At 40.3% G+C, this 27064-nt stretch overlaps 5 protein-coding genes, 1 non-coding gene and 1 pseudogene across 7 annotated transcripts; 4 read left to right on the forward strand and 3 right to left on the reverse strand.

Moving 5' to 3' along the window:
- Positions 1-274: 274 nt before the first annotated feature.
- On the forward strand, positions 275-3547 carry LOC125469142 (conserved oligomeric Golgi complex subunit 4-like). The gene is made up of 2 exons (XM_048566182.1): positions 275-1975; positions 2845-3547. Exons 1-2 carry the CDS (start codon positions 416-418, stop codon positions 3472-3474), a joined length of 2190 nt encoding a protein of 729 aa, XP_048422139.1. The 5' UTR covers positions 275-415; the 3' UTR covers positions 3475-3547.
- Positions 3548-3975: 428 nt separating this feature from the next.
- LOC125469143 (pyruvate dehydrogenase E1 component subunit alpha-3, chloroplastic-like) lies at positions 3976-6215 on the reverse strand. The gene is made up of 3 exons (XM_048566184.1): positions 5858-6215; positions 4634-5414; positions 3976-4509 (listed from the first exon to the last, which is right to left on the reverse strand). Exons 1-3 carry the CDS (start codon positions 6095-6097, stop codon positions 4232-4234), a joined length of 1299 nt encoding a protein of 432 aa, XP_048422141.1. The 5' UTR covers positions 6098-6215; the 3' UTR covers positions 3976-4231.
- A 1594-nt stretch (positions 6216-7809) lies between these two features.
- TRNAC-GCA lies at positions 7810-7881 on the forward strand. The gene has a single exon. It is a non-coding gene; the product is annotated as a tRNA-Cys (tRNA).
- A 53-nt stretch (positions 7882-7934) lies between these two features.
- On the forward strand, positions 7935-10269 carry LOC125469139 (mediator of RNA polymerase II transcription subunit 4). Its single transcript, XM_048566179.1, has 3 exons — positions 7935-8060; positions 8656-8764; positions 8907-10269. The coding sequence occupies exon 3, from the start codon at positions 8936-8938 to the stop codon at positions 10124-10126; it is 1191 nt and encodes a 396-aa protein (XP_048422136.1). The 5' UTR covers positions 7935-8060; positions 8656-8764; positions 8907-8935; the 3' UTR covers positions 10127-10269.
- LOC125469141 lies at positions 9901-12258 on the reverse strand. 2 transcript variants are annotated; one of them, XM_048566181.1, is made up of 2 exons: positions 10972-12258; positions 9901-10762 (listed from the first exon to the last, which is right to left on the reverse strand). In XM_048566181.1, the coding sequence occupies exon 1, from the start codon at positions 11980-11982 to the stop codon at positions 11068-11070; it is 915 nt and encodes a 304-aa protein (XP_048422138.1). In that variant the 5' UTR covers positions 11983-12258; the 3' UTR covers positions 9901-10762; positions 10972-11067. The 2 variants fall into 2 exon arrangements, with proteins under 2 accessions (XP_048422138.1, XP_048422137.1); XM_048566180.1 differs by having other exon boundaries at positions 9901-10677; positions 10972-12257.
- A 386-nt stretch (positions 12259-12644) lies between these two features.
- LOC125469035 lies at positions 12645-16184 on the forward strand (annotated as a pseudogene).
- A 1768-nt stretch (positions 16185-17952) lies between these two features.
- LOC125469034 (60S acidic ribosomal protein P1-like) lies at positions 17953-19253 on the reverse strand. Its single transcript, XM_048565908.1, has 4 exons — positions 19125-19253; positions 18923-19000; positions 18380-18592; positions 17953-18267 (listed from the first exon to the last, which is right to left on the reverse strand). Exons 2-4 carry the CDS (start codon positions 18989-18991, stop codon positions 18214-18216), a joined length of 336 nt encoding a protein of 111 aa, XP_048421865.1. The 5' UTR covers positions 18992-19000; positions 19125-19253; the 3' UTR covers positions 17953-18213.
- Between the last annotated feature and the right edge of the window lie 7811 nt (positions 19254-27064).

Genomic DNA, 27064 nt, shown 5'->3' on the forward strand with positions numbered 1-27064 from the left:
CCCCGATCCCCAAACCATTCTTCTTCCTCCTTTTTTGTCAAAATCGCAGACCTCACATCCAATTCTCTTTTTTCTCCATTGAAGTTTCTCGTCTTCATCTAACATACGCCCATTCTTTCCTCCAACATTTCCATGGATTCTAATTCAAATCTTTTCCAACCTCTTTCCAGCAAAGATATCACACCCCATCCATCATTATTTATTTATTATTTTAATTTTTTTTTGTTTTTTCAAAAATTTATTACTGAATTAAATAGGGGCATGTATGTAATTCGGCATTTTGTTTGTCTCTCCGTATTTTTAATGCCTCCTCTTCCGTTGGACTTCTCCAACAGTCCAACTGACCACTCTGAGACCCGCGCACACAGATCACACCGAAAACGTCGTCGTCGCCGAGAGACACCGGATCAAGGCAATGGAGTCGGACCAACCGTCCATAAAATTCGGGACCCAAGAGGCCCTCTCGCACGTGCGGGCCCTGACGGACGTTGGCGCCATGACGCGCCTCCTCCACGAGTGCATCGCGTACCAGCGATCCCTAGATCTGGACCTCGACAACCTCCTCTCCCAGCGCTCCGACCTCGACAAGCAGCTCCTCGGCCTCCGCAAGTCCTCCCAGGTTCTCGACATCGTCAAGTCCGACTCCGACCACGTCCTCTCCAACGTCACCTCCACCTGCGACCTCGCCGACCACGTCAGCGCCAAGGTCCGCGAGCTCGACCTCGCCCAGTCCCGCGTCAAGTCCACGCTCCTCCGCCTCGACGCCATCGTCGAGCGCGGCAACTGCATTGATGGCGTCAAGCAGGCCCTCGACGCCCAGGACTACGAGTCCGCCGCCAATTACGTCCAGCGCTTCCTCCAGATTGACTCCGAGTACCGGGACTCCGGCGCCGACCAGCGGGAGCAGCTCATGGAGTCGAAGAGGCAGCTCGAATCCATCGTCAGGAAGAAGCTCTCGGCCGCCGTGGACCAGAGGGAGCATTCCAATGTGTTGAGATTCATCAGGCTTTACACTCCATTAGGGTTGGAAACGGAGGGGTTGCAGGTTTACGTTGGGTACTTGCGGAAGGTGATTGGGATGCGATCCCGGCTCGAATTCGAGCACTTGGTGGAGCTAATGGAGCAGAACAATCCGACCCAGGCAATCAATTTTGTCGGGTGTTTGACCAATTTGTTCAAGGACATTGTTTTGGCGGTGGAAGAGAACGATGAGATTTTGAGAGGGCTTTGTGGGGAAGACGGAGTTGTTTACACCATTTGTGAGCTTCAAGAGGAATGTGATACCAGGGGTAGTTTGATCTTGAAGAAGTACATGGAGTATAGGAGATTGCCGAAGTTGAGCTCCGAGATCAATGCCCAGAACATCAATGTGGGTGGCGTTGGTGTTGGGTCCGAGGGACCCGACCCGAGAGAGGTTGAGCTGTTCTTGGAGGAGATACTGTCTTTGATGCAATTGGGTGAGGATTACACTGAGTTCATGGTATCTAAGATCAAGGGCTTGACTAATGTCGACCCGGATTTAGGTCCACGAGCCACTAGGGCTTTTAGGAGTGGAAGTTTTAGCAAGGTGGTTCAGGACATTACTGGGTTTTATGTCATATTGGAAGGTTTCTTTATGGTGGAGAATGTGAGGAAGGCTATAAGGATTGATGAGCATGTGCCGGATAGTCTCACGACTTCAATGGTGGATGATGTTTTCTATGTTTTGCAGAGTTGTTTGCGGAGGGCGATATCCACTTTGAATATCAGCTCTGTGATTGCTGTGTTGAGTGGTGCGAGTAGCTTGTTGAGCAATGAGTATCACGAGGCCTTGCAACAGAGGATGAGAGAGCCAAATCTTGGCGCAAAGCTGTTCCTAGGTGGTGTTGGCGTGCAAAAGACTGGGACGGAGATTGCCACGGTTTTGAATAATATGGATGTCAGTAGCGAATACGTCCTCAAACTGAAGCACGAGATTGAGGAGCAATGCTTAGAGGTAATTGAAATGATTTGCTTTACTCTGTGCTTTAGTTTATCAGGATTTCTGACATGAATAATAACTACATTGTTTGGGCAAGTCTTTGGCTTGTATTTCGCTTTGTATTAGGTTAGAAGTCCCAAATCACTGTAATTATGCATACTTAGGTTTAGTCAGACCGGCATTTGATGTGTCCAATTGCCTGTAGTTGGAGTTTCTGATGGCCTTGTTAATGTTTGGGAACAGAATAAAACGCCACATACTCTAGCACTCCACAGAATTTCCTGCTAATACAAGAAATGGAGTTTGATGGTACTGTGTTAATCGTGAAAGAACAATATGTGGCTGCCCACTGACTGTGCATTATTGATCACTGCTGCTATTGTAGGCTTTGGTTACATGAAATATTCATAGTTAAAGATTTCTTATTTGTTGTCTGGTAAGTTGATAAGGACAAAAGAATACAGGCTTGTTGGTGTTGGTTTATTTATATATGGTGTATGATTTGTTCATGTTGATGTTGCCTTTATCTCCTTAAGCCTTTAGATGTTTCAGTTTATGGTTAATTTTTCCATTTTTTTACTGAAATTTGTGTGCATTGAGATGAAGAGTCAAGAGAGCACCGTAACTCACTAAGACAATTGTGCATTTCTCAAATCCCCCATTTGCTACTTGCTTGTGCCCACCTTCTTGGCTGTAGTGGAACTCTTAATTATTGAAATGTAGATCATTTTGATATCCGTCATGTACACTCACAAAATCGCACTAGTAATCTTTTGGCGTCTTTTATGTTCTTCTCGCTGTCTTAAATTCATGTCTGATGTTATCATCTGTTGACATCTTTCGTTTGGTAGAGAAAAAGTGAAGTGTGATATCATGTTTATCAGGTATTTCCTGCACCGGTTGATAGAGAAAAAGTCAAGTCTTGTCTGTCTGAGCTAGGGGATATGAGCAACACATTCAAGCAAGCTTTGAATGCTGGCTTGGAACAACTTGTGGCAACCGTGACACCCCGTATCCGTCCAGTGCTAGATAATGTGGCAACCATCAGCTACGAGCTGTCAGAGGCTGAATATGCAGATAATGAGGTCAATGACCCTTGGGTCCAAAGGCTTCTTCATGCTGTTGAGACGAATGTAGCATGGCTCCAGCCGCTAATGACTGCCAACAACTACGACTCATTCGTTCATTTTGTAATCGACTTCATTGTGAAGAGGCTTGAAGTGATTATGATGCAGAAGCGATTTAGTCAACTCGGAGGCCTTCAGCTCGACAGAGATGCTAGGGCATTGGTAAGCCACTTCTCTAGTATGACTCAAAGGACCGTCAGAGACAAATTTGCGCGTCTCACACAAATGGCGACGATCCTCAACTTGGAAAAGGTCTCGGAGATTCTTGATTTCTGGGGCGAGAACTCGGGACCTATGACGTGGAGACTGACCCCAGCCGAGGTCAGGCGAGTCCTCGGCCTGAGAGTTGATTTTAAACCCGAAGCAATTTCCGCTCTTAAGTTGTAATCCCCATCCGAATCGACACTTACCCTTCGCATTCTTTTGTTTCTTCATAAATATCATATCTTCATTCTTCTTATTGCCACTTCTTACAGTTTTTGTACCAGAATTTTCGTACCATTTACTCTTTTACCTTGAACACGTACCTTTTATATTGAAACAATGAGTATGCGTTTTCGCTTCTCTGGCCTAAATTATATTGTCGCCGGCAACCAGCCACCCTGAACCCTGGCCGCCCTTACCGTTCATTCATTTGTTTGGTTTGCAGCGGTACATCAGTCTTAAAAAGAGTTTCTGAATTCAAATCTCATGAACGATAATTGCTGATTTAAGAAAACAACTCCGTTTACTGAAAAAATAAACCATCCGGTTCCATATGGTTTTGATTTCTACATGCAAAGCTCCGTATTTTGGTGTAAACAATGCACGAGCTCCGGCTAACTTGTTAAGACGCGGAATACGTCGAGAGTTGAGCCACGAAACGAGTCGGATCCAACCAATGCAAAATTTTGCAAATATGTGTAGATGTAATAAAATTGGAAACAGAGAACCAACATCACTACAGGGTTTTGCTTGCCATACAGAAACAGAAACAATCGAAATTTTTCTAAAAGAACATGAACTAAATTGAAAAGATAAACATACATATGTCCTGCTTTTACAGTAGATAAAAGCTGATAACAAGTGACAAGTAGCTGCTAGCAGTAACTAAAAATTTAACGCCACGCAGGCATACCTAGAAACAGCTCCAACCAGCCGAGATTTAGACGTGAGCTGTGCCCTGAGTGAACTTAGGATCCTCGCATCTGTAGCTGCCATCAGGCCCGATTCCAAAGCCCTTGGGATCGGCAAACACATTCTCGAGCAGCTGGCTGCGAGGTGGAAGAGGACTCTCATCTGCAAACTCAACGGCATCCTCAACCACCTCGTCGATCTTCTTATGGATGGCCTTCAAGTCTTGTTCAGTCGCCAAATTGTTCTCAAGTATATATTTCTTGAGGGCTGCGATGGGGTCTCTGGCAGCGTAGTGTGCCTTCTCAGCTGCCAAAATGGAACAGAACATAATGGTTAATGACAATAAACTCGTGGAACCAAACAATGATAGTTTGGGATGGATTTTAGCTCCTAAAATGTGCAAGAAGAAAGACATAATTCAAATACTCACCAGGGTCACGAAGCTCATCGGGATCAGCCAATGAGTGTCCTCTGAATCTATATGTTTCACATTCCACCAAAGTTGGCCCTTCTCCTCTCCTGGCCCTTCCAATAGCCTCCTTTGCCACCTCCCTCACCTTCAACACATCCATCCCATCCACATGAACACCCGGCATACCGAATGCAGGCCCCTTCTTCCAAATTTCGGGATCAGAAGTAGCCCTCAAATGTGACATACCAATAGCCCACAAATTGTTCTCCACAACAAAAATAATTGGCAATTTCCACAATGCTGCCATGTTCAAACACTCAAAGAACTGGCCATTATTAGCAGTTCCATCTCCGAAAAATGCCAATGTTACATGATCACAGTCTGCCTGTTTCATCACTTCCCTCCGGTACTTAGAGGAGAATGCTGCACCTGTTGCCACTGGGATCCCTTCACCAATAAATGCAAACCCACCGAGCACATTATACTCTTTCGAAAACATGTGCATAGAACCACCCTGGCCTCGGCAGCAACCAGTAGCCTTTCCAAAGAGCTCACTCATCACCTCACGAGCAGGGACACCCTTACTCAAAGAGTGTACGTGATCACGGTATGTGCTCACCACAGAATCCTCCTTCTTGGTAAGCTTAATAAACCCAGTTGAGACAGCTTCTTGGCCATTGTAAAGGTGAACGAACCCGAACATTTTGCCTCTGTAATACATCTGAGCACACATGTCCTCGAAAGATCTACCCAATACCATGTCTTCATACAGCTCCAAACCTTCCTCTTTCGTAATCAGCTAAATACACCAAGATAGAAAAACCATAAAGTCTTAGACGGTATCCATTTCATTAGAAAACTCGAAAAACAAAGCTCAGATGCGGACTTCTACATCTTTTTTAAACTTAATTGCACTGATACGATGACGTTGCATGAACTTAAACATACGAGACAAATCAAATTGAATCAATTGATTCAAATCCACCCATAAACAAAATTGAAAGTTGGAAGCTTTGGATTTATCTGTTCTGGGTTTTCAATTTTTGGATCAAACAACTTAAATTACAATTGATTTAAGTAAATTTGATCGTAAAACTCAGCCACCCAGTACTGACAAACCCAAGATTAACACAATTGAAAACCCAAATCTCTAATCCTTCCACTGGATTACCATGCATGAGAAAAACAAAACAAACCCAGAAAACCCAATCAAGCAACGAAATTTCTGGACAAAAGCATTACCAGATTGGAAGAAGCCTGGACCTTCTTCTCCTTGACAGCTTCGGAGACGGCAACGACGGCGGATCGGCGGTGGGCATTGGAGTGGGAGAGGGAAGCGGGTCGGAGCTTGCGGGTAGATCCGAGAAAAGAGGATCCCTTGGTGGGGAGCAGCAGGGAGGGCTTGTCATTGGATCTGGGGGTGCTGGCGGTGGTATTGAGCTGGAGAGGCTGGGCCAAGTTGGTGGCGGACGAGAAGGACATCGCTGCCCCCTGCTTTCACTGCTTCCGTCTGTCTGGCAAGTGAGAAAATTTGAGGAGAGAGAAAGTAAGGAGGGGGGAGGATGGAATGATGGGGGATTGAGGGAGAGAGTATAAGAGGAGAAGAAGGGGCGGAGAAAACAAAGGGAGGAGGCTTGGAAATAACCGAAATGGGAAAGCTAAGCCAACAACTCAACCAACCACTTGGGAGTTCTTCAATTGCTTGTTTTAATACAAAGCTTTCATAATTTTTGGGAGTTTTGAGGCCCTTTTGCCTCGTAATCTCCGATAGGACTTCTTGTCCTCCATGTCTATTTTCTCGTGACATTTGGCTTCTCGTTCTACCTACTCCGTTGATAATTTATGTCAATTAATTTTTTTCGAATCATTTAATCTAATGGATAAATATCAAGAGATATGAAAAAAGTGAATATTAAGAGATGTGCGTGAAAAATGAAAATGGGTGATAACACCATCTTTCATTAACCATTATATCTGTATCATTTTGATCCAACACACATAGCTAGTTAGTTTGCGCTTGATTAGGTTGGGAGAGGTTTTATGTTCAACTTAAATGGGTGGACGACATATATTTATAATAAGTTGAATACTACATTAAGCTTTTTGAGTCTCTCGAGCAATGCTTGACTTCTCTAGAGGCCCCTCGAGCGATGCTCCACTTCTCTAGAAGCTCATCAAGCAATGCTCGAGCTTCTTTTAGGCTAATGACAATATGCTCAAACTCTCATCGAACGGTTAAATTATATCATACAACAAAATAGGGTTAGAAATCTTCCCACTTCCACAACTTTATTGCTTTCAAAATTTCTACGAATATATTTGCATAAATTTTGGGCATGTTTACTTATAATGAATAAAGTTGTTATTAATGTGTATCATTTTTATTCATGGGTTTACTAATAACAATTGCAAGATATATAGGTCTCTGATTTCGAGCATAACCTAAATGACAAATTCTTTGATATAGAGAGTAAACGCAAAACAAGCAATGTAATAAACCCCGTTGTAATCATGTTCGTACTCCTCTTTGTAATTTTTGTAATTACGTTTTGTCTGTTAATGAATTGTTGCTATTGCTTTGATTCTTACCCAAAAAAAAAAAAAAAAAACCAAATGTTTCTTCACCGCAATATGTGGAATGACCACCATTCGCATTGATTTTTGTCAATCCGTGTGATAGTGAGATAATAAATTTGAGTTTGACTTAATTAATCTCAATAAGTACCGGCTCGTTTAGAAGTAGTTTCAGTTATTTTAAAAGCACTTTCAAACAAAATCTAAGATAGAATTTCTAACTTTCATCACTATTGACTTTAACAAACAATAAATCATATTTTGTTAGCAATTTTGTTTGTTGAAGAATGCTATAGGGAGACTCTCTTCATTCATACGTTATATTGAAACCAAAAATACAAAATACAAAAGAATATAGTAGAAGACAGCTTTTGTCCGTGTATGTTGCATTATTTTGTCGTGATCCAAATCTAGTGACCATGTGGACAAGGATGAGTTCCAACGTGTTATTGGATGAGAACTGCAAAACCAAAATCCTTTTTCTAATTTCGAAATTTTGGTTAGTTATAAATTATTTACAACCGAATGGAATGACGTTTTAGAATTTTAATCGTTCTTAGCAAGCAGAATAAGACTTTGTTGTTGTGGTATATTCAAAACGTGAGGACATAAGCAGAAACGGGTCCATAGCTCAGTGGTAGAGCATTTGACTGCAGATCAAGAGGTCACCGGTTCGAACCCGGTTGGGCCCTTCTTTTTACCTTTTTTTATCTTATTTTTTACGTCAATATAAATCTAGGCCCTCCAAATCCGCTCCAAGCCCATATCCGATTCGGCCCACCCGCAATTCCATATGGGTCCTCTTCTTCTCGTCGTTGTAGCATTCGCTCCACTTCCGATTTCATTCGCTCTGTCACTAAACCGGGCGAAGGTCAGTCTCTCTCTCTCTCTCTCTCTCTCTCTCTCTCTCTCATTCAGTGGTTCTTCATCGTTAGCCGATTGAGCTGTTGATCTTTCTCCGAATTATTATTGTGTTTGACTTATGATGAAAGTCGTAGGTTAGCTTTGATTTTGTCTGAATTGGGATTTCTATAATTTTGGGTTTTAGGGTTTATCAAGAAAATTTTCCCAAATTTATAATTTGATATGATTGTGGCATCCTTTAATTGTTCCAGTTTTCTTTGGGGTTAATTTTAGATTAGCAGGTTAAGCAATGCATTCAATTCAACATTGTTACGGAGGAAATTTTGGTTTTAGGTTCAGATTTTTGTCGTAACTTTCTGCTTCTTCCATGCCTCGTTGTTATTATTATTATTATTTTTTTTTTCGTCCAGAATTGATATTATGTGTACACAATGACATTGAGAACAATATTACCAACCCCAAATATATTGGAGCAGTAATTCTTAAGCTGAGCGCTTGAATTGGGAAATATCCCGAAAGATTATTCGGTCGAAGCCTAGAAAGCGTATCTACCCCTTGTAAATGGTCCATTTTTGAAGAATTTGAACTCTTGGATTTTGCAGCTTATGAAGAGCTGAAAACAAGGGGAAGGGGAAGCTCTGTAGCAATCCAACATTGGGGCTCCTTAACGCCTTAGTCGCTAGCTCGCTATTCTTGTTTCTGAATCTGTTGGTAAGAGTCATTTTTTCTTTTAATTAGTTTCAGTTTCTGCTACGAGCTTTTCCTGTTTTGCTTATATGGTATTGCTGTTTTTTTTTTTTTATTTATTTTTTTTATCATCAAGTATTTAATTTCTTCAATTTCTTGTTGGTAGGATGTTTGAAGAATCGAGTGAATCACAAAATGCTGCAATCCCAAATTGTTCAATCCCCCGCTAGGCTAGGCCTAACAAACCCCACATCGCCCTCTCTTCAGAACCCTACGCCTCCAAAAGTCCCTTCACAGCAGCAACCCAATCTCTCCCCAACCCTTATCTCTCTCCTTCCACCGCTCCCTAGGGCTCAATCCATTCTTGTCCAAATGGCCTCCCTTGCCTCCAAACTCTTTGAAGTCTCTCCCAATCGGTCACTTTGGCTCAATGCATTTCGGGGGACCTTCCCGACTTTTCTTTCTTCCCAAACTCAGTCACTTCCCTCAACTGCACTTGAATCTTCTCCTTCCTCCACCAAAGAGATCCTCTCCCAGTTCACTGCCCTTCAAACCCAACTCTTTGAGGCTGTTGCTGAACTCCAAGAAATTCTTGATCTTCAGGACGCCAAGCTGAAAATTGCACGTGAAGTGAAGGCCAAGGATGCTGCGCTTCTTTCCTTTTCCAAGAAACTCAGGGATGTTGAGCAGGTTCTTGATAATCTTGTTGATGATTACTCTGATTTTACACGCCCCAAACGGACAAAACAGGAGGACGGTGCAGATGATGATTCTTCATGCACCACCACTACGGTTTCATCTCAGTTGAATTTGTCAGATATACTGTCGTATGCCCACCGGATAAGCTACACAACCTTTGCACCACCAGAATTTGGGGCGGGACAAGCTCCTCTTCGTGGGGCACTCCCACCTGCTCCACAGGACGAGCAAATGCGTGCTTCTCAGCTGTATGCTTTTGCAAACCTTGATGTGGGCCTACCTAAAACAGTCGAGGGGAAGGAGGAAACGATGCAGGCAATATTGGAGCCCCCGCCTTCTGAACAAACAGAATCTAATCAACTTCCCAACCTGGGTGCACTACAAGGTTTGCTTCCTCCCAACATCACAGTCCCGTCGGGTTGGAAACCAGGGATGCCTGTGGAATTGCCAACCGAATTTCCTGTGCCCCCACCTGGATGGAAGCCAGGGGACCCAGTGCCTCTTCCCCCATTTGAATCTCTTCCAGTTCCAAGGGCCGAGGAGCAACAAATACGACCTAATGCTCATCCAGGAGTACATAAACCACCAGCGACAATACAGGTGCAGCATGTTGAGCTGGATATTCTGGATCCAGACGATGATAGCGATTATAGTACTGAAGATGGAAGCTCAGACGATGATGAGTGACAGCGGGCTACTACTGCGACCCTAGAGTTTTACGTGAATCCTTTTCTGTCTTGTTGAATTTGCATTTACACCGCCCCCCATTTCGCGAGTCAGGAAGTTGTGAACTTTGTTTGGATTAATTTTCAACAAGTTGATTTGTAACCTTTCTTTTGCGTTTGTAAGTTACTAATTTTTTGTGTTCTAAGCTTTAAAACTCAAGTAGCAAACTTGTTGGTCACACGAGCCGCTTCGATTGCAAAAGAGATAAAAGAGGTGGTATACCAGAATTCTTCTTTCGAAGCCATACGTGCTAAGCATCCCCAATATTGTGAATTTAAAATCACCAAACTCCTGGCTGCCATTATCAGAACGGAGTTTGGACATGATAGTTGGAAGACGAACACATCCTGTCATGCCCTCAACAATCTCCTTGATGAACTGAGAGAACAGTTTTCTCAAGATATGGAAACCTTTATGGAGATTTGAGATTCTCCACTTGATTATAAAAGCCATCTCATCCTCTTCCGAGTCCAATGACTCGGCTACCATCGTTTTAACATCTCCTTTAGATACTGTTCCAAATTTCAGCGTTGATTAGTCTTCAACAATCCATGAACTTGTACTTTTTTAGAATACAAAATTTCTTCATTGATCGTCCTAAACAAATCATAAAGAGCATGGCATCTCGTTTAAGGGATAATTGAACAAGAATAACTCCATCATATATCATGCATATTTTAGCTTTTCATATAATCATGTCAATCAAGGAAAGAAAAAACGCTGAAACCTAGGACTGTATAATAGCCAGATAATCGTGCTCGTGTAAAACTAGATAAGAAAAATTGAAAAATTGGTTTTGGACTTACGAGTCAAGTAATCTAAACCAGAGTGCCTCTGATTCATCAGGATTTAAGCGATGGGTGTTCCTTTGGCACAGCCCAATACAGGCATGCAATATACTGTTAATGTCGTTCACCGCAGCCTTCATAATCCTTGCCATCACCGCAGCCTTCATAATCCTCGGTATCACTCTCTTTCGAACAAGGACTATTATCATCCAAGTCTTGAATTTCTTGTTTACATTCCTCTACCACCTCAACATTCTTACTAAATTCCGTATCTTTAACATCATTTGCATCTAAATTTGTCAAATTCTCATAAGAACTACTTACATTCTTCTCTTCTTCCACAGCATTCCCAGCACTCGTTTCATCAACTTGAGAAGCCTGCTTCAACTCGTTTTCGCTCTTCAATACCCCGCCATTTCTCAACAATTCACCGCCAAAATCCACTTGTAATTCCTTCGAATTGGTCCTAATCACTTCCGAACGAATTGCATTCGTATCACCATTAGAATTAGAACTCACCTCGGAGTTGTCATCCGGTTCCGAACTTTCAAGAACCTTCTGGATAACTCCACTCCCGGCGCTCCTCCTCGACTTGATCGAGGTAGCGTGCGGAGTCGGCATCAACCTCGAGGCCGCCGCAGCCGCAGCCAGGGCCGCCCCGGGCTTCGCATTTGTTCTCATGCCTCCGAGAAACCATGGAGACGGCTTGGAAACCCTCCCGGCCGGATCGTCCGCTAAATCCCCGGACTTGACCGGACTGTACAAATAGGGCCTCGTTCGGACCGCCCTTTCATCCTCGGGTTTAACAACGGGGACTAATACGGCGTATTTTGGCGGTTCCGGTGGTTTGGTGTCGGAATTGAGGCGGTGGATAGTGGAGGAGGGCGGGGAAGCTGAGGCGGACGAATCGGTGTCGTTGAGGATTTCGTCGATCGTGCGGTGGGGGACGGAGCTAAGGTGGTCGTCGTCGTCGTCGTCGTCGGAGAGGGAGACGTGTGAGTTGAGGAACGAGTCAAGGTCGAGTTCCATGGCGAGTTGCGGTTCGAAGTGAGTGAGCTCTTGGTCATTCTGGTGCTGCTACTCCGATGTCGTCTTGGTCATCTTTTTGTTTTTTTTTTTCCAATGTCATGTCGTTTCTTTTAATGAAATTGGGAAGGAGAGAACAACGCCATGTCGTCTGTCTGTGAAAAACCTTTGTTTATTTATAACAGGTGATGTTATAAATTGGCCAAAGTGTGAAAGAGAACCTTTACCAAAAAATCCAAGTAGGACGACGTATCACATTATTTATTTTTGTAACTGTATCAAACAATGTATCAGGTAATGTATCAGATAATGAATTTATGTAAAGAGAGGTGAGAGATATTAGTATTATTACTTTTGATCTTCTATGTTGTAATGAGGATACAAATATACCTTTTATATAGAGTTTTGATCCGACAACACCTTACACGCATGAAGAAAAATTTTAACCACCCTAAAACTATTTCACCTAAAATTTTCAACTCCTATCACCAAAGTTTATTTTAGTTTGCTTCCTTATACAATCATATGTATGACATTCACGTTATATTTCATGAACATGTAAGATATTATACAAGTGTGTCGTGTTATGTTTCTCCTCTTGTTTGATTCTAGTCCAAAAGACTCCAAGGTAACTTGAGAGCAATTTTTCTTGCACACGAGGAATTCTTTGGGCATATAATTCTGCCGCCTATTACACACCGCTAATGAATCTTGAGGTACTCGGCACTGAAAACCCCTCCACCTGTGCATGTTTTAGTCGCCTTCTGCAAACTCCAAGTTACAGTTTCACCCTCCTGCAGCTTCACTGCTTAAAACCACCACATTTTGCACTGCATCCCCCTCAGCATTTTCATCGCACAAGAAGAAACAAGCATCCAACTGCAGGTTGCTGTGAGGAGTTCAACTGCTTTTGTAGGAAGCACTTGTTCCTTCCCCGCAGGTTCTTCTACGACTCAGAAGCACTTTTAAGTCGTTTTACTGTCAAACACAGGGTTGAAGCACTTTAATTGTCAAAAAGCACAAAGGTTTACTGCCAAACATAAGTAGAAACATACTTTTAATTGTCAAAAAGCACTTCTAGCCGTCGTCGACTCTAGTTAATCTTTTATGTTTTACTGTTTTGCAGAACGTAATAGAATTACAAGTTTATGGCAACTTTCACCGCTTCAAGCTTTGCCGCCACGAGCCCCCATGTCAGCTATGGCACTGTATCTTCCGGATCAAACCTGAAAACCGGATTTAAGAAAATGGTTTCTGGTAAACAGACCCTGACTCACAATGGGTTGAGAGCTTTGAACTCAGTGGACGAGCTCCAAGTCAGAACCATGGCCAACTCAGTTGCAAGGCAAACGAGGGGCAAATCCGTCAACAGCACTAGGAAGAGTTCAGGAGTCATTGTTTGTGGACGTGGGATGAATTTAGTGTTTCTGGGAACTGAGGTTGGTCCATGGAGTAAAACTGGTGGACTTGGTGATGTTCTTGGAGGCCTCCCACCGGCTATGGCTGTAGGCTTTGCTTACTTCTCTTGCCTTGTAATAATATGCACAATGAGAACCAAGCGACATTAAACAAACATGAAGCCGTATACAAACCATGGTTTAGTTCCCATTTATTCAGTGTAGTGTCCCTCGAGGTCTGTTTTTGATTAAATGTTTGTAACCGGTTATGTATGCGTAAATTTCACTAAAATTTGAACTTTCTTCAGGCAAATGGGCATCGAGTGATGACGATTTCTCCGCGTTATGATCAGTACAAAGATGCATGGGATACAGAAGTAACAGTTGAGGTGTGTAAACATATAACCTTGATCAACACTGAAATAGGACAATGTTCAAATGATTTATTCCTATCCTGTTCCTATCTGTGTAGCTTAAAGTGGGAGATAAAACCGAAAAAGTTCGATTTTTTCACTGCTACAAACGAGGAGTTGATCGTGTTTTCGTGGATCACCCGCTGTTTCTCGAAAGGGTTTGGTCTTGTCTCTACTTACTGATCTTTTCCAGTGTTTTACAAATAGTATGAAAAGGAAGAAAACTCAAATTCTTATCTGCTTTTTGCGACTGGTTGTTAAGGTATGGGGGAAAACTGCATCGAAAGTTTATGGTCCGGTTGCTGGAGTCGATTTCGAGGACAATCAACTCAGGTTCAGCCTGCTATGCCAGGTTAGTAATCTCTGCTCTTCTGATCCTCGTCACATTTTCCATTCAAATCCGTGTTTTCTTACAAATCTGTTAGCAAATGTTTAGTCTGAATTTTAATCTGTGCATCTTCTGATTGTATAATATTATCGTTCATATTCTCATGGTTGTATAAAATTAAATGTTTTAAGGCAGCTCTAGAAGCACCAAGAGTTCTGAATTTAAACAACAGCAAACACTTTTCTGGACCATATGGTAGGCAAAACTCATCTCCAGTTCTCCAAACCAACACCACTTTTGAAAATCTTTTATGCATGAATTGGTACGATGGCGTTGCTGCGTGCAGGGGAAGAAGTTGTTTTCATTGCCAACGATTGGCACACCGCCCTGCTCCCGTGCTACCTGAAGGCCGTATACAAACCTAGAGGTATTTACAGCACTGCCAAAGTAGCCTTTTGCATTCACAACATTGCTTACCAAGGCAGATTTGCGTTTGCGGACTTTGCACTTCTCAATCTGCCAGATGAATTTAAGAGCTCGTTCGATTTCAGTGATAGGTATGGTTTTTTGCACATGATATAGCAGACTGTATAATGATTATGTGATTGAAACTTGAGTGTGATTGTTCTGATTCCACAGCTCTGAGAAGCCGGTGAAGGGGAGGAAAATTAACTGGATGAAAGCCGGAATTTTGGAATCAGACAAGCTCTTGACCGTTAGCCCATACTATGCCGAAGAACTTGTTTCTGCGGTTGAAAAAGGAGTCGAATTGGATAACATTATTCGGAAAACTGGAATTTTTGGAATTGTGAATGGTATGGACGTCCAGGAATGGAATCCCTTAACTGACAAGTATACAATTATCAAATACGACGCTTCAACTGTAAGAATGCTCGTTGTACAAAAACTTCCTTAACCGTAATTCGTGCAACTTCTTTTGATTCGTATGGCAATAACTCTTGAAACTTTGGCTTGCTTAGGTGGCTGATGCAAAGCCTCTTCTGAAAGAAACCCTCCAAGCAGAAGGCGGATTGCCGGTGGATAGAGACATCCCTGTCATAGGTTTCATTGGTAGGCTTGAAGAGCAGAAAGGTTCAGACATTCTCATGGAAGCCATTCCCCATTTTATCAAAGAGGATGTTCAGATTATAGTCCTTGTACGTACCCGACACGGAAGTTGTTCCTCGTCCTGCCACCAAACCTACCTGTATATTAACGTGATCTGCCTTTGCAATTTTCCCAGGGGACTGGCAAAAAGCCAATGGAGAAGCAGCTTGAACAGCTGGAGATGGAATACCCCGACAAAGCCCGAGGGGTAGCAAAATTCAGTGTCCCTCTGGCCCATATGATCACAGCAGGAGCTGATTTCATGTTGGTTCCGAGCAGATTCGAGCCATGCGGTCTCATTCAGTTGCACGCCATGCGTTATGGAACCGTAAGATCCTTGACCCAAACAAGTTCTTCCATTCGAAGGTACATCTTGCATGAGTACCGATTCACTGCTATGCTTCTGCAGGTGCCCATTGTTGCATCAACCGGCGGGTTGGTAGACACCGTTAAAGAAGGATTCACCGGATTTCATATGGGAGCCTTCAATGTGGAAGTAATGCATCTTTTTCTACCATTCTTTATACACAAAATACTTTTATACCTTCGTGTTAACTCAGTTTCGAAAACTGATGTTTCAGTGCGAAGCTGTTGATCCAGCGGATGCACAAGCAATTGCTACAACCATCACAAGAGCCCTCGAAGCTATTGGAACTCCAGCTTTTACTGAGATTATAATCAACTGCATGGCTCAAGATCTATCGTGGAAGGTAAAGACATCCCCACGCACAATCCTTTTACAATTAATCGCATTCTTACATTATTAAATCCTTTGAATCGGCACCGTCCAGGGTCCTGCCAAGAAGTGGGAGCAAGTGCTGCTGAGTTTGGGTGTCGCTGGTGGCCAACCTGGGATCGAGGGAAATTGCACCGCTTACAAAGGAAAATGTCGTGACGCCTTGAGAAACAAGAGTTAACCACGGAGTTGATCGGTTTTGTGTAGTAACACAAGAGATATCTGCTCCTTGATGAGCGGATTTTATAGTATATATTTAACCCTATTCTTGGTATATTTTGAAAGAATTTTGATACTTTGAATTGTTTTTCTAATTTAGGACTTTCGACTTCCTCTGGAGAAAAACATAATTAAATGGACGAATTTTGGAATAATTCTAGTTGGAGGATGTTCATGAGTTACTTGGCTTGATCGTATCAAAATATCAGAATTTTCTACCAAGCGGTTATTTTCTGGCGATAAAATAAATGAGCAGTGCGCAGTACTGGAATAGTGACGTTTTGGGCTTGAATTGTATTTTTGAAGTCCAAGATGACCTCGGATGTGTTCGTGGCCTTCTGGAGATGTGTTCAGAACGTCCCGATCTTTAAAACAAGCCATTATGGGCCGGATTTGAAGGATTTCTTAGGCTAAAACGTGGCTGGACAGTTCCCTTGCAGTTTTTCCTAGTTTAATTAGGACTTTGTTTTCTAAGTATTTTATTTTATTATTTTACTTCCCTAGTTGGAATAAGAGACCTATGTTTTTTAGGGTTTGTAGGGGGGCTCAGCAATTATATTGCTTGGCCGTTCTTAAATAGTGGGGGTAATTTTTGATGATTTTGGGGGGAGAGACAGAGTGATTGCTAGGGTTCGTGGATATTTTCTACTTTAAGGTGTTTTCATTCCTTTGACTCATTTGAATGATATTTTCTTTGATTTTTATTATGAGTATGCGTAACTAATTCTTTTGCTAAGGTTAGGCCATGAACCGTAGCATGAATATGCAATTTTATTAATTTGCTTATGAATGGATGCATGTTTGCTTTGAATTATTAATCACCGCGATTAAATCTATCTATATATTTTAATGATTGATCACCATTAGGGTATTTGGACAAGTTATTTGATGCAATTTCTGTTGGAACATCACCCTGAAATTGAGGAGAGCTTCTTGTGATTAGTAATTGTAAGTTCACTTAAGGCGAACATCACGCTCTTAAGGGTTGCATGGTTTTTCAAAGGGTTTTCACGAAGTTTAATGAGTCTTGCATGTTTATATTTAATCTGAACATCACAGACGGATTGCATGTTAGATATACGTTTTCGCTTGAACATCACAAGGAAAATATGCGTTAGGAAAACCTAACCTTCAAAGCATGGATGTGGAAATTTATAAGTAATTGATAGAATTGCATAGGATTGTAACGGTGATGGCTTAACCCTAGTCTTTCCCTAAATTGTTTTAATTAAAAAACATTTTTCTATTGCTGCCTTTATTTTCTAACTTCTAGGTTCTTTAATTGTTAATTCAACATTTTCAAACTCAAAAATCTCAAATCTTTGATAAGGATCTGTTTCAATAGTTAATTAAGAGTTGATTTAATTATGAATTATTCAAACAATCTTTGTGGACAATGACCTTGCATGAGCAATTATACTACAATTACTTTGTATTCTTGCAAATATTTTCAATGATTTTAACCCTATTTGCATGTGGTAAAAATCCTATCACTCCTCGCCTCCCAAACCGACCATCACGTGTGCAGTATGTTTAATAAGCAACACGATGCGGACTAAATTTAGGCAATTTGTGTATCATAGGACATATGTGAGGGGGAACTGAATGCAGAAAATATAACCGAAAAGTTCAGTTAGGATAACACAAGCACAATGCAAGCGTCGACTGCCTCCGTCAATCTCTGTAAACGAGACTAGAACATTTTTACGAGGGTCATGCCATCAACTACGAGAGCTCGTATCATGTTTCAAAACATGTAGGGCACATGAAACGAAATATAAATCCATCGCAAACAATTCAATTTCAAGATTAAAAGAGTAACGTACCTTTCTGTCCAGAAATTAAAACATTAAGATGTTCAAAATTTGGATTTGCTCAGCAGAAAACAAGGAGAGTTAACAACTTCTCCATTTACCACTACATATCATATGCCAAAAAGAACGATACCCGTAATAGATTTGATAGGGCAACTAATCTCAAAATACTAAAAACCATCAACCTGAAGATTGGATTACATCTTGCCGAAAGGAGCCCCTAATCGAACAGGCTGAATCCCATATCGTCATCGCTCTCTTCCTTGGGTTCTTCCTGTAAAATCAAGTTGGAAACCAAAATGAGCAAGTTGGATAACCCAACACTTAAGACCACAACAATTTCAAAACAACTCGTTCGATGAAAAATGACAGAAGTGACCCAATACCTTCTTCTCCTCCGCTGCAGGAGCGGCAGCAGCTGGGGCAGCAGCACCGCCTCCTGGGGCAGCAACGGCAACAGCAGCACCGCCGCCACCAGCGCCAACATTCAGGATGAGGTCATCAATGTTCTTCTTCTCGGCAAGCTTGGCGAACAAGCCGGGCCAGTAAGACTCAACAGTGATATTAGCAGCTTTCACCAATGTTGCAATCTTCTCAGACTATTACACACCAATTAAGGAGAAAAACAGCTTCCAAAAACAACATTTCCAAAGTTCTACCATTTAACCCACTAATTTAAACCAAAAATAAATCAAATAACACGAACAAAAAATTTAATTTCTTGCGTGTGCTCTCAGAAATAAACAATGAATTAAATAAAATAAAACCCATGAGAATTTAATTCATAATATAAAAAATGAACACAAAAAGTTTATCAATTGCAACATAAATAATAATAGCAAATCATAAAAAAAGCTAAAAAGAACAACCAATTAAATAAATAAATAAATGAAAACCCATATGTGAAAGAAAAATGAATAAAAGGATACAGTGATGGGGATGCCATCGTCGTGGAGGATGAGGGCGGCGTAGCTGCACGCAAGCTCTGAAAACGCCATCGTTTTTCGCTATAACGAACAAAAACCAAGCCCACAATTACTAATCTATGCGCTGCAATCCATCGGAGTTCACAGTCGATGCTAATTCGAGTGAGAGAGAGAGAGAGAGAGAGAGAGAGGGAGAGAGAGTTACCTGAGGGAGACGAGATCTGAGACTGATGGGTGGTAGAGAGCTGCGCGGCTGCAAAACCTCAACACTTTCTCGTCCAGGGTTTCTGATTTTCTAGCGAGCTAGGGCATTTAAAGGTACGCAACAGTGGACTAGCCTGATATATTTTTTTTTTAATGGAAGCGCAAGAGTGGGCTCAAGGCCCAAAAAGCCCAATTCTTATTTCTTTCGGTGGTCAAAGACTCAAAGCCCAATTCCTAGGGAGTTTTGGACACACAAGTTTTGAGGAAGAAAATGAGATTCCATTTGTAGATGAATTAAAAGTCCTCTGACCTAGAAAAAACATTTCTTCTGAAAAAGCTTTAATAGTTAAAATTAAAATTTTGAGCTCATCTAGAAGTAAAAGGGGGAAATTTTTGGTCAACTGCCCACCAGTCAGGCTTGTTTGACCGTCCAATGATATCTCATTATTCACATTTTTATTGGATAATTTGAAACAGGTCTAATTTTATAGCTTAACATTAAGATTAGTCTAATTTTTAGTTATTTTCTATTTAGGTTCAATGACTAGGACTCTATGTCAGCATTTTTTTCTGATTAAGTTGATTTGTTTGTGTTGTGATTACTATTTTACCCTCCTATTTTTTTCATGTTCTTTATTTGTATCATCATTCAAATTCTGTATATATTCATCTTTAATTATCCATAAAAAAAAAAATATTCATTCTTCAGTTTCGTTCATCTTCTGCTGTAGGATATCTTGATAATAATTTTTGAATGTGGATTACTGATATCCTTTTTTTTTTATGTTCTTCAAGCTCATGTTGTCTTTTCTGATAATCAATGAGATACAAAGGGCTAATATTGCTTTTAATCACCAATGCACTACTAAAACAAATTGTAATTTCTAGGCGCCTAAAATTTTCCATTTTTATTTGCTGTTTTCATTCCACCCATGTAGGTAGACAACAACACATCAGTTAAAAAAACTCAATTCCCAGATCAAAGAAAAAACACAATAACTTTCCACCCAATCAGGTACGTAAATAGATACAAAAAATTCAATTCACAAAGTAATTTACTTTCATTCCACCCTATAGGTAGACAACAACAACAACTAAGACACAACCAACAAAAGGTGCTATTAAGCTACCTGTTCTACAAAATCCCCAACTCAATTAACGCATATTTAAAAACTCAAGGCTCAAACTTCTATTGATCTTGGTTTAAAAATCTTTAGCTCGAATCAATATTATAAACCCAATTTCACCTAAAAAAACGTCTCAAATCAAGTGCATATATAATCTATACCTCCACCCTAATAGGAAAATTATGGTTTCCTTCCTCTCATATAGGTAGACAACAAAAGCAACGAACAACAAAGGATGAAAAGATAAAATAGGTGCATATTACCATACCAGTTCGCCAGGTATGAATATCCTTCAAAACCTAAACTCCTGCCTACATTGATTGTTTGCAGGAATCATATTTATCCATCTCATAATTCGAATTTGAATTATACAAGCAAGAATCAGGAAGATTTTTTTTTCAAAATCATTGGAATCGACGAGATACATTCAACGCCCCCAAAATCATTAGAATCTGGCAAATTCATTTCAAAAACTACATAGTGGCAAGTGCTGTAATTCGTTTGAAAATTATGGAGACGTGGAGATATATTATACTTGCTAGGTCCCACCTTGGACGATGTAATACTAGTGGATTCCTTTCAAAATAGCCTTATAAAATTGGACCCATGTTGAAAGACCCTTTTTTTATTTAACAAGTATATAGACAATTAGGTAATCGAAGTCTTGATAATATCAATAATATCGATGATATGTTGATAGTTGATAACCTCCCCGTAGTATTGTCGCCACTTAGACAAGCTCAAGGAAACTAGACATTAAGGAGGATTACCATAATCAAGGAAGAGAAAGCAAACAGGAAGGAAACATAAGAGAATGGATGGAAATGAGTGGGGTTGGGAAAAAAATAAGTGGTAGAGGGGCAAGCAAGATGGGAGGAAGGAGGAGGAATTGAGGGAAGGGGTAGCGGGTTGGAGGGTAAAAGGAAAGGGGGAAAATCAAGTGGGTAGCATGCCGACCCCAGCCAAAAGAAGGAGTCGGCGGTGAAGAGCAGGGTATTTGTAGGGGTTTATGTACGCAAGAGAGAGGGAAAGTGGCCAAGTTTGGGACAACCACTCTAAATCTTAGTACTATCAATTAAGATAGGAATTCAAGTTCCTTGACAAAAATCTTCTCTCATTAAAGTTAAGTTGCATACATTGCTTTAGTTTCTTTTGTCATTGCAACTTGAGTAAAAATTCAGGTAGCAATTCAAAAAATTCCCCTAGTACTTATTGTTATTTTCATCTTCAATGTAGAAGCATGTTGATGTCATTTTAGGTAAGCAAGAGACATCTTTTATGTCAAATCAACTTGAATCCCTAAATATCTTTTCATATAGTTTGAAACTTTGAGTGATATAGTGATTGTTTGTCGGGTAATGCTAGATAGGCTATTTATTTAAATTATATTTTGTAAATTATATGATGTGGTTGTTGATAATTTGATCATTATATAAGTGTTGATTAATATGTTTATTACTTATTAATGATGCATCATATGGTTTGCAAATATGGTTTAAAAAATGGTCTACTTAGCATTACTTGTTGTAAAATCGACGGTGTATGCAGTGGAATAAATAAACAAGACACAAAATTTACGAGGTTCCTCTACATTCAATGTGACTCGAGTACATCCTCGGAGCAGCAATGATGCTTTCATTTATAATCTGAAGTAATAAGATTACAAAGATAACTCTGTTCTCTCATCTCTTTTTCTTTTCTCTGCCGTGAGCCTTGTGGCTTCTCTCTTCTTCCTTTCTTCTTCCTTTTTTCTTTTCTCTCCTTTCATCTGTAAGGCTTTGTGTTTTTGTGTGTGATTTTATATGGAAGGATAAGGCAACAAATGGATTAATGGGCAAACATGTAGAGTTGTAATAAGTTGGCCATCCACACATTGCATGGCTTATAAGATTACAACATTTCCCCTTGAATGGCCACAAGTCTTCCATTGACTTGTTAAAATCTTGACCTATTTTGGATGATCCCCCTGATGAGTTTCTCCCCTTGATTTCAAATTGTTTAGGTTAATCATTGATTCTTCTGTTTTAGTCTCTTAGCGGGGAGAGTTGCTGAAAGAGGTGTTTTACTCGTTGTTAACTTTCCATAGGCTTGGTCTTGAACTGGGCTGGAGGGCCTTCTGCTAGACTTCCTCCAAATGTCTTAATTTACTCCTTTTATTTGGAGCTTAATTTGATTCAAGGGTGGTGGACACTTGATCTTGAATCAGACTTGCGATTCCTTCAAAGACCGTCGAGGTTTGATCTTGAATGAAATTAGACAACAAGGAGCTTCACGTGACAAGTGATATTCGGCTTTGTCGGGGATGAATCGGCACGTGTTTATTGTGCTTGTTGATTCTCCACGAGCTTTAATGTATCATTTTCACTTGCCTTATATGTTCCCTTTACAAAAGTGGTTTTTTCCTTATGTAGGTGTGACATTTTCTCTTGCAGTATTTGTCCCCTTATGCAGGAGCAGAATGCAAACCTTGCATTTGAATGGTCCTTCAAAACATCTCTTCTCAGTGACTCATCATGCTTGGCAGCTTTAGTGTAAATAGCCAACATCATATTAACAGTTGAAGATGAGTACTTAGAGAGAGCAATGCAAGGTAAGCACTCAGGGAAGGGTTCCATACAATCAGTTCCAGATCAAAAGCTTGATTTCAAGTTCCGACTGATTGGTTTTTTTTTTTTTTTTTATCTTTGTTTTGCAGATAAGAGCAACAACAAAGAAAAGCATGATATGAGATACTTTTGCTTTCAACCCTGATGATATGAGATACTTTTGCTATGGTATGACTTGTTTGAAGAGGTATTCTCGGATAGAAAGAAAGCTAAGTATTTCGTGATGCTTTGTTAAAGATGCATTCTCAGAGAGGAGGAAGAATTTAGGCATTTTTCTAGGTCTGTCTTGCCATGGATGATGAATGTCGACATATATAGAGTTCTCTCAATAGCAAGTAGTGGTGCTGTGTATTTACTTTTGTCAGCAATTATGGTGTAATTAGAACAGTACGATTCACGCGTTTTTAGCTTTGTTAGAGATTTTTGATAAAGTTGCACGTGATATCCAAAAAGCTGAGATTGCATGTGAAAGGTAATGACAAACTTCATCCAGAAAATCCGACTTTTGAAATTCAGAGAGCAGTGACTCTTCGATTTTTGAACAAGTGGCCATGTTGCTTTGTCTTTTATAGAGGCATTAATTGTGTTCAAAACGTTCGCTCGGAAAAACTGTTACCTATAGAATTTTCTCTTTCTTGCACTTTTGAGATTTTATCTGACCTCATTTTTCTTTCATCATTTCTGAAAATGGCTTTGCCCATTTAACCTTTGTTTAGATTTGAGTCTCGGGAGGGATACAGATGAGTCGCGTCAGGATAATATATGACGCCCATCCTTCTTATCTTCTAAGAGCACTTCCAGTGCAGGAGCCCTTCCCCCTGGCTATTCACTATTTAATCCACCTCATAAACAGTAATTACCATTAATAAACAATAATCACCTTTTGTATCTCCACCGTTGCACTTGAATAGCCCCGGTAATTGGTAATAAAATATTAGTATTTTATTTATTTATAAAATAATTTTATTTGCAATCCAATCCCAATTAGCAGCTCCTCTCTCGTCCCTCCCTCCCTCTGTCTCATTCACTTTCCCAAATCCAATCCCAATTCGTTTTCTCAAGAATACAAAGAGGAGATTTTCTCTGCAAATTTGTGTGAGCTTTGAGAGGATGAAGGCTATGGAGGAAGTTGTGGAGGAAAAAGAAGTTAAGCCTTTGATCGCCGAGCAATTGGAGCTGTACAAGTTGCAGTCCGAGTCCGAGTCCAAATCCGATGACAGCGTAGACGAAGAAGAGGAGGACGCCGACGAGGACGACGACGCGGATGAGGGCGAAGAGGATGATGATGACGAAGAAGAGGACGACGACGTCAGCCCACGTTAGACAGCCCTCGGGCGCTCGGGCTGGCAGGAATCCACCGGCCTGGAGCTCGGGCCTGCTCGGGCTCGCTCGCCAGCCAACGCTGGACTTCCTTCCTCTGGCAATCAGGCACTGTTCCGCAGCATGTCCCTCGAGCAGTTGCTCCCGCTGGAGCTGCTCTAATGACCCTCTTACAGTTGGAGACTCTGTGATAAAGAACAACATAACTGCTACAGTAGCAGCTAGGAATCTTTTCACTCCAAAGGATAATAGAATCCTTTCAGAACGGTCTGATGAGTTGTCTGTTCAAGACTCCTTGGCTCTAAGTGTTCAGTGTGCTGGCTCCGTTTCCAATATGGGCTAATGCCTATTTGCTCGAACTCACCAAGTTGAATTATTGATGGTTGAGGTGGCAAGTCTTAAGCAAGAAATTAGAAAGCTCAAGCACGAGAATAGAATGTTACACATGCTTGCAAATAATTACTTGACGAGCATGAAAAGAAAGCTCGACCAATTACTGGAACCGAAAGTCGGACTCAAAGTGATAATCAGAGGTTCGTGGCTTTATTCCAAAGGCACCTATTGACTTCGCCATCATGAGTTTTACCAAGTATTGAGGCTCCAAATAATCAACCTTTGGTGTCTTCCCTTTCTAAGGTACTTCCGAGTACTAAGGCTTCACATGAGCAACCTTTGTGAAGGTTCCCTCCTGTTTGTTCATTTTAACTCATGTGTATGTACATGTCTGTAATTTATCGGAGATATTAATAAATAAGCTTCATTTCATTTAATTTATTGTGTAAATACAATAAAGCATAAGCTTCATTAAGATGTGGTACTTATGTACCAAACATCTATTCATCTTTTCCTCACGAGGATGAATGATTTTTCTTAGTGTCTAAATATTAATTAACCACTTGAATGTTCAACTCATGATCTTCAATCTATATATGGTTCTTTAATACCATAAACATCATGGATAAGATTCGTGTTGGCATATTGTTCGATCTGCAACTCAAGACCATATTTCTTTCAACACTTTATAATCTTTCCTGACTTTTCAGGAGTTCCAATTTAATAATATTAAGAGATTTTAGTATGTTACAACAATATCATAATGATAGTACTCACTAAGGCAATTCATATCATTCATTGGTATTGAGTACATAATTTATGCTTTACCCTTCCCGGGCTTACTTCAAGCAATTTAAATCCTTCAAGGATTTTCTACACTTCATGACATATTCTCTTTTGAAATTTATACAGAGCAACTTGCTTCTATATATACTTAAGGGATTTACTTGTGAAGATACGCTTCAAGTATCTCATAAAGTTTCGTGTAATATATAATTTTTCATTTAAATGGACAAGCTTCATAATGAGAAACCATGTTTCCAAGAATGTATTGCAATTTCAGGTTTCAAATAAGAACCTTGTGTCATATCATTTGAGTGTAGTTCACTGTATTACAAATGCCCTATGTAACCTTCTAGGTTTAACATCATTTGGCGATTTGTACAATAGGTCCATTTTCCTCGTTCTTGGTAAATTGATATGGAGTTGCCTTTCTCCATTTTTTTGGCCAATAATTTTTTCTTTTGTCAATGAACAAAAGAACGCAGTTTAATATCAACACAACTCATTGATGAATTTAGTAGCTACTTGTAAAAACCAAAATTATCATTGGTTATCATCAAGACGAGATCCCATATTCTCATGTGCATGCACATGCATAAAAGTTTTTCATTTCTTTGGATATCCATTGCCTCTTCAAGGGCATTACACTATCTTTTTCAAGATAGTCATAATTTAGAAAATGTGGATCTTAATCTTCTCTGAAGTGTTATAGAGCTTGGATTTTAATCTCTACTTCCAGGAGTTGAGTCCTTGGAACCTATACGTCTATCATGCTTCATGCATGAGACATCAAAATTCCCATATCCGAGAATTGTCCCTTCTAGGACGTGTATCCATACGGCTATTGTCATGCTTCCGGCATGCAACAGTTATGCTTCAGGAATGCAATAGTTCAGTAGTACCATATTCTTCTTCTTTCGAATGACTGAACCTTTTGAATCTAAAGGTCTGCCACGGTTCAGGCATGTAACAGATAAATCATTTGCTACCACATTATTTTGTCCAACAGGGACATCAATTCTTGTAGGCACATTTGTAGCAAGTATATTGATTTTATCACTTTCGTTGCATCATTCAATTATTCTTACTTCATTTTCTCATTGATTGCTTCGTGAATCAAAATAAGACAAATTCTCTTCGTTTTTCTGGAATGGTCTTTTCTCATCATTCTTCTGGAATGATATTTTCTCATCGTTCTTCTGGAATGATGTTATTTTCTCCCCCTAACGGTGGGAAAACTATCTTATCAAAATCATAGTCTGTAAATTATGCGGTAAATATATCCCTAGTCAAGGGTTCCAAATATTGAATGATAAATGGTGAATCAAATTCAACATAAATTCCTACTTTATATTGATGCCTTGTTTTAGTACGTTATGGCAGTACAACAAGCACATAGATAACACAACCAAAAACTCATAAATATGTAATGTTTGGTTAGTTGGTGCCCAAACACAAGTTGTACTGAGAAATATTGATGGTTAGCAACTGGTCTCAACCGAACTTAATAACGAATTATGCAAAATGGTATGTACCAATCTTGCAATTTCTTTTTCATGAGCAGAGCACGGGTAATCAATTTCATCCGCTTAATAAATGCTTCTGCTAAACTATTTTTGGGTATAGACATGAGGAACATGGTATTCAACATCAATGCCCAGTGATATGCAATAATCATGAAGACTTTGAGATGTAAACTCTTCAACAAATATGCATTATATCATCATTTACATACATCAAGGAACTTCTGATCCTTATTGAATAGTTTGTGG

The sequence above is a fragment of a genome, unplaced genomic scaffold (genome assembly GCF_019419815.1).
Source record: "Pyrus x bretschneideri cultivar Hongxiangsu unplaced genomic scaffold, Pyrus_bretschneideri_v1 Contig40, whole genome shotgun sequence".
Classification (NCBI taxonomy): Eukaryota; Viridiplantae; Streptophyta; class Magnoliopsida; order Rosales; family Rosaceae; genus Pyrus; species Pyrus x bretschneideri.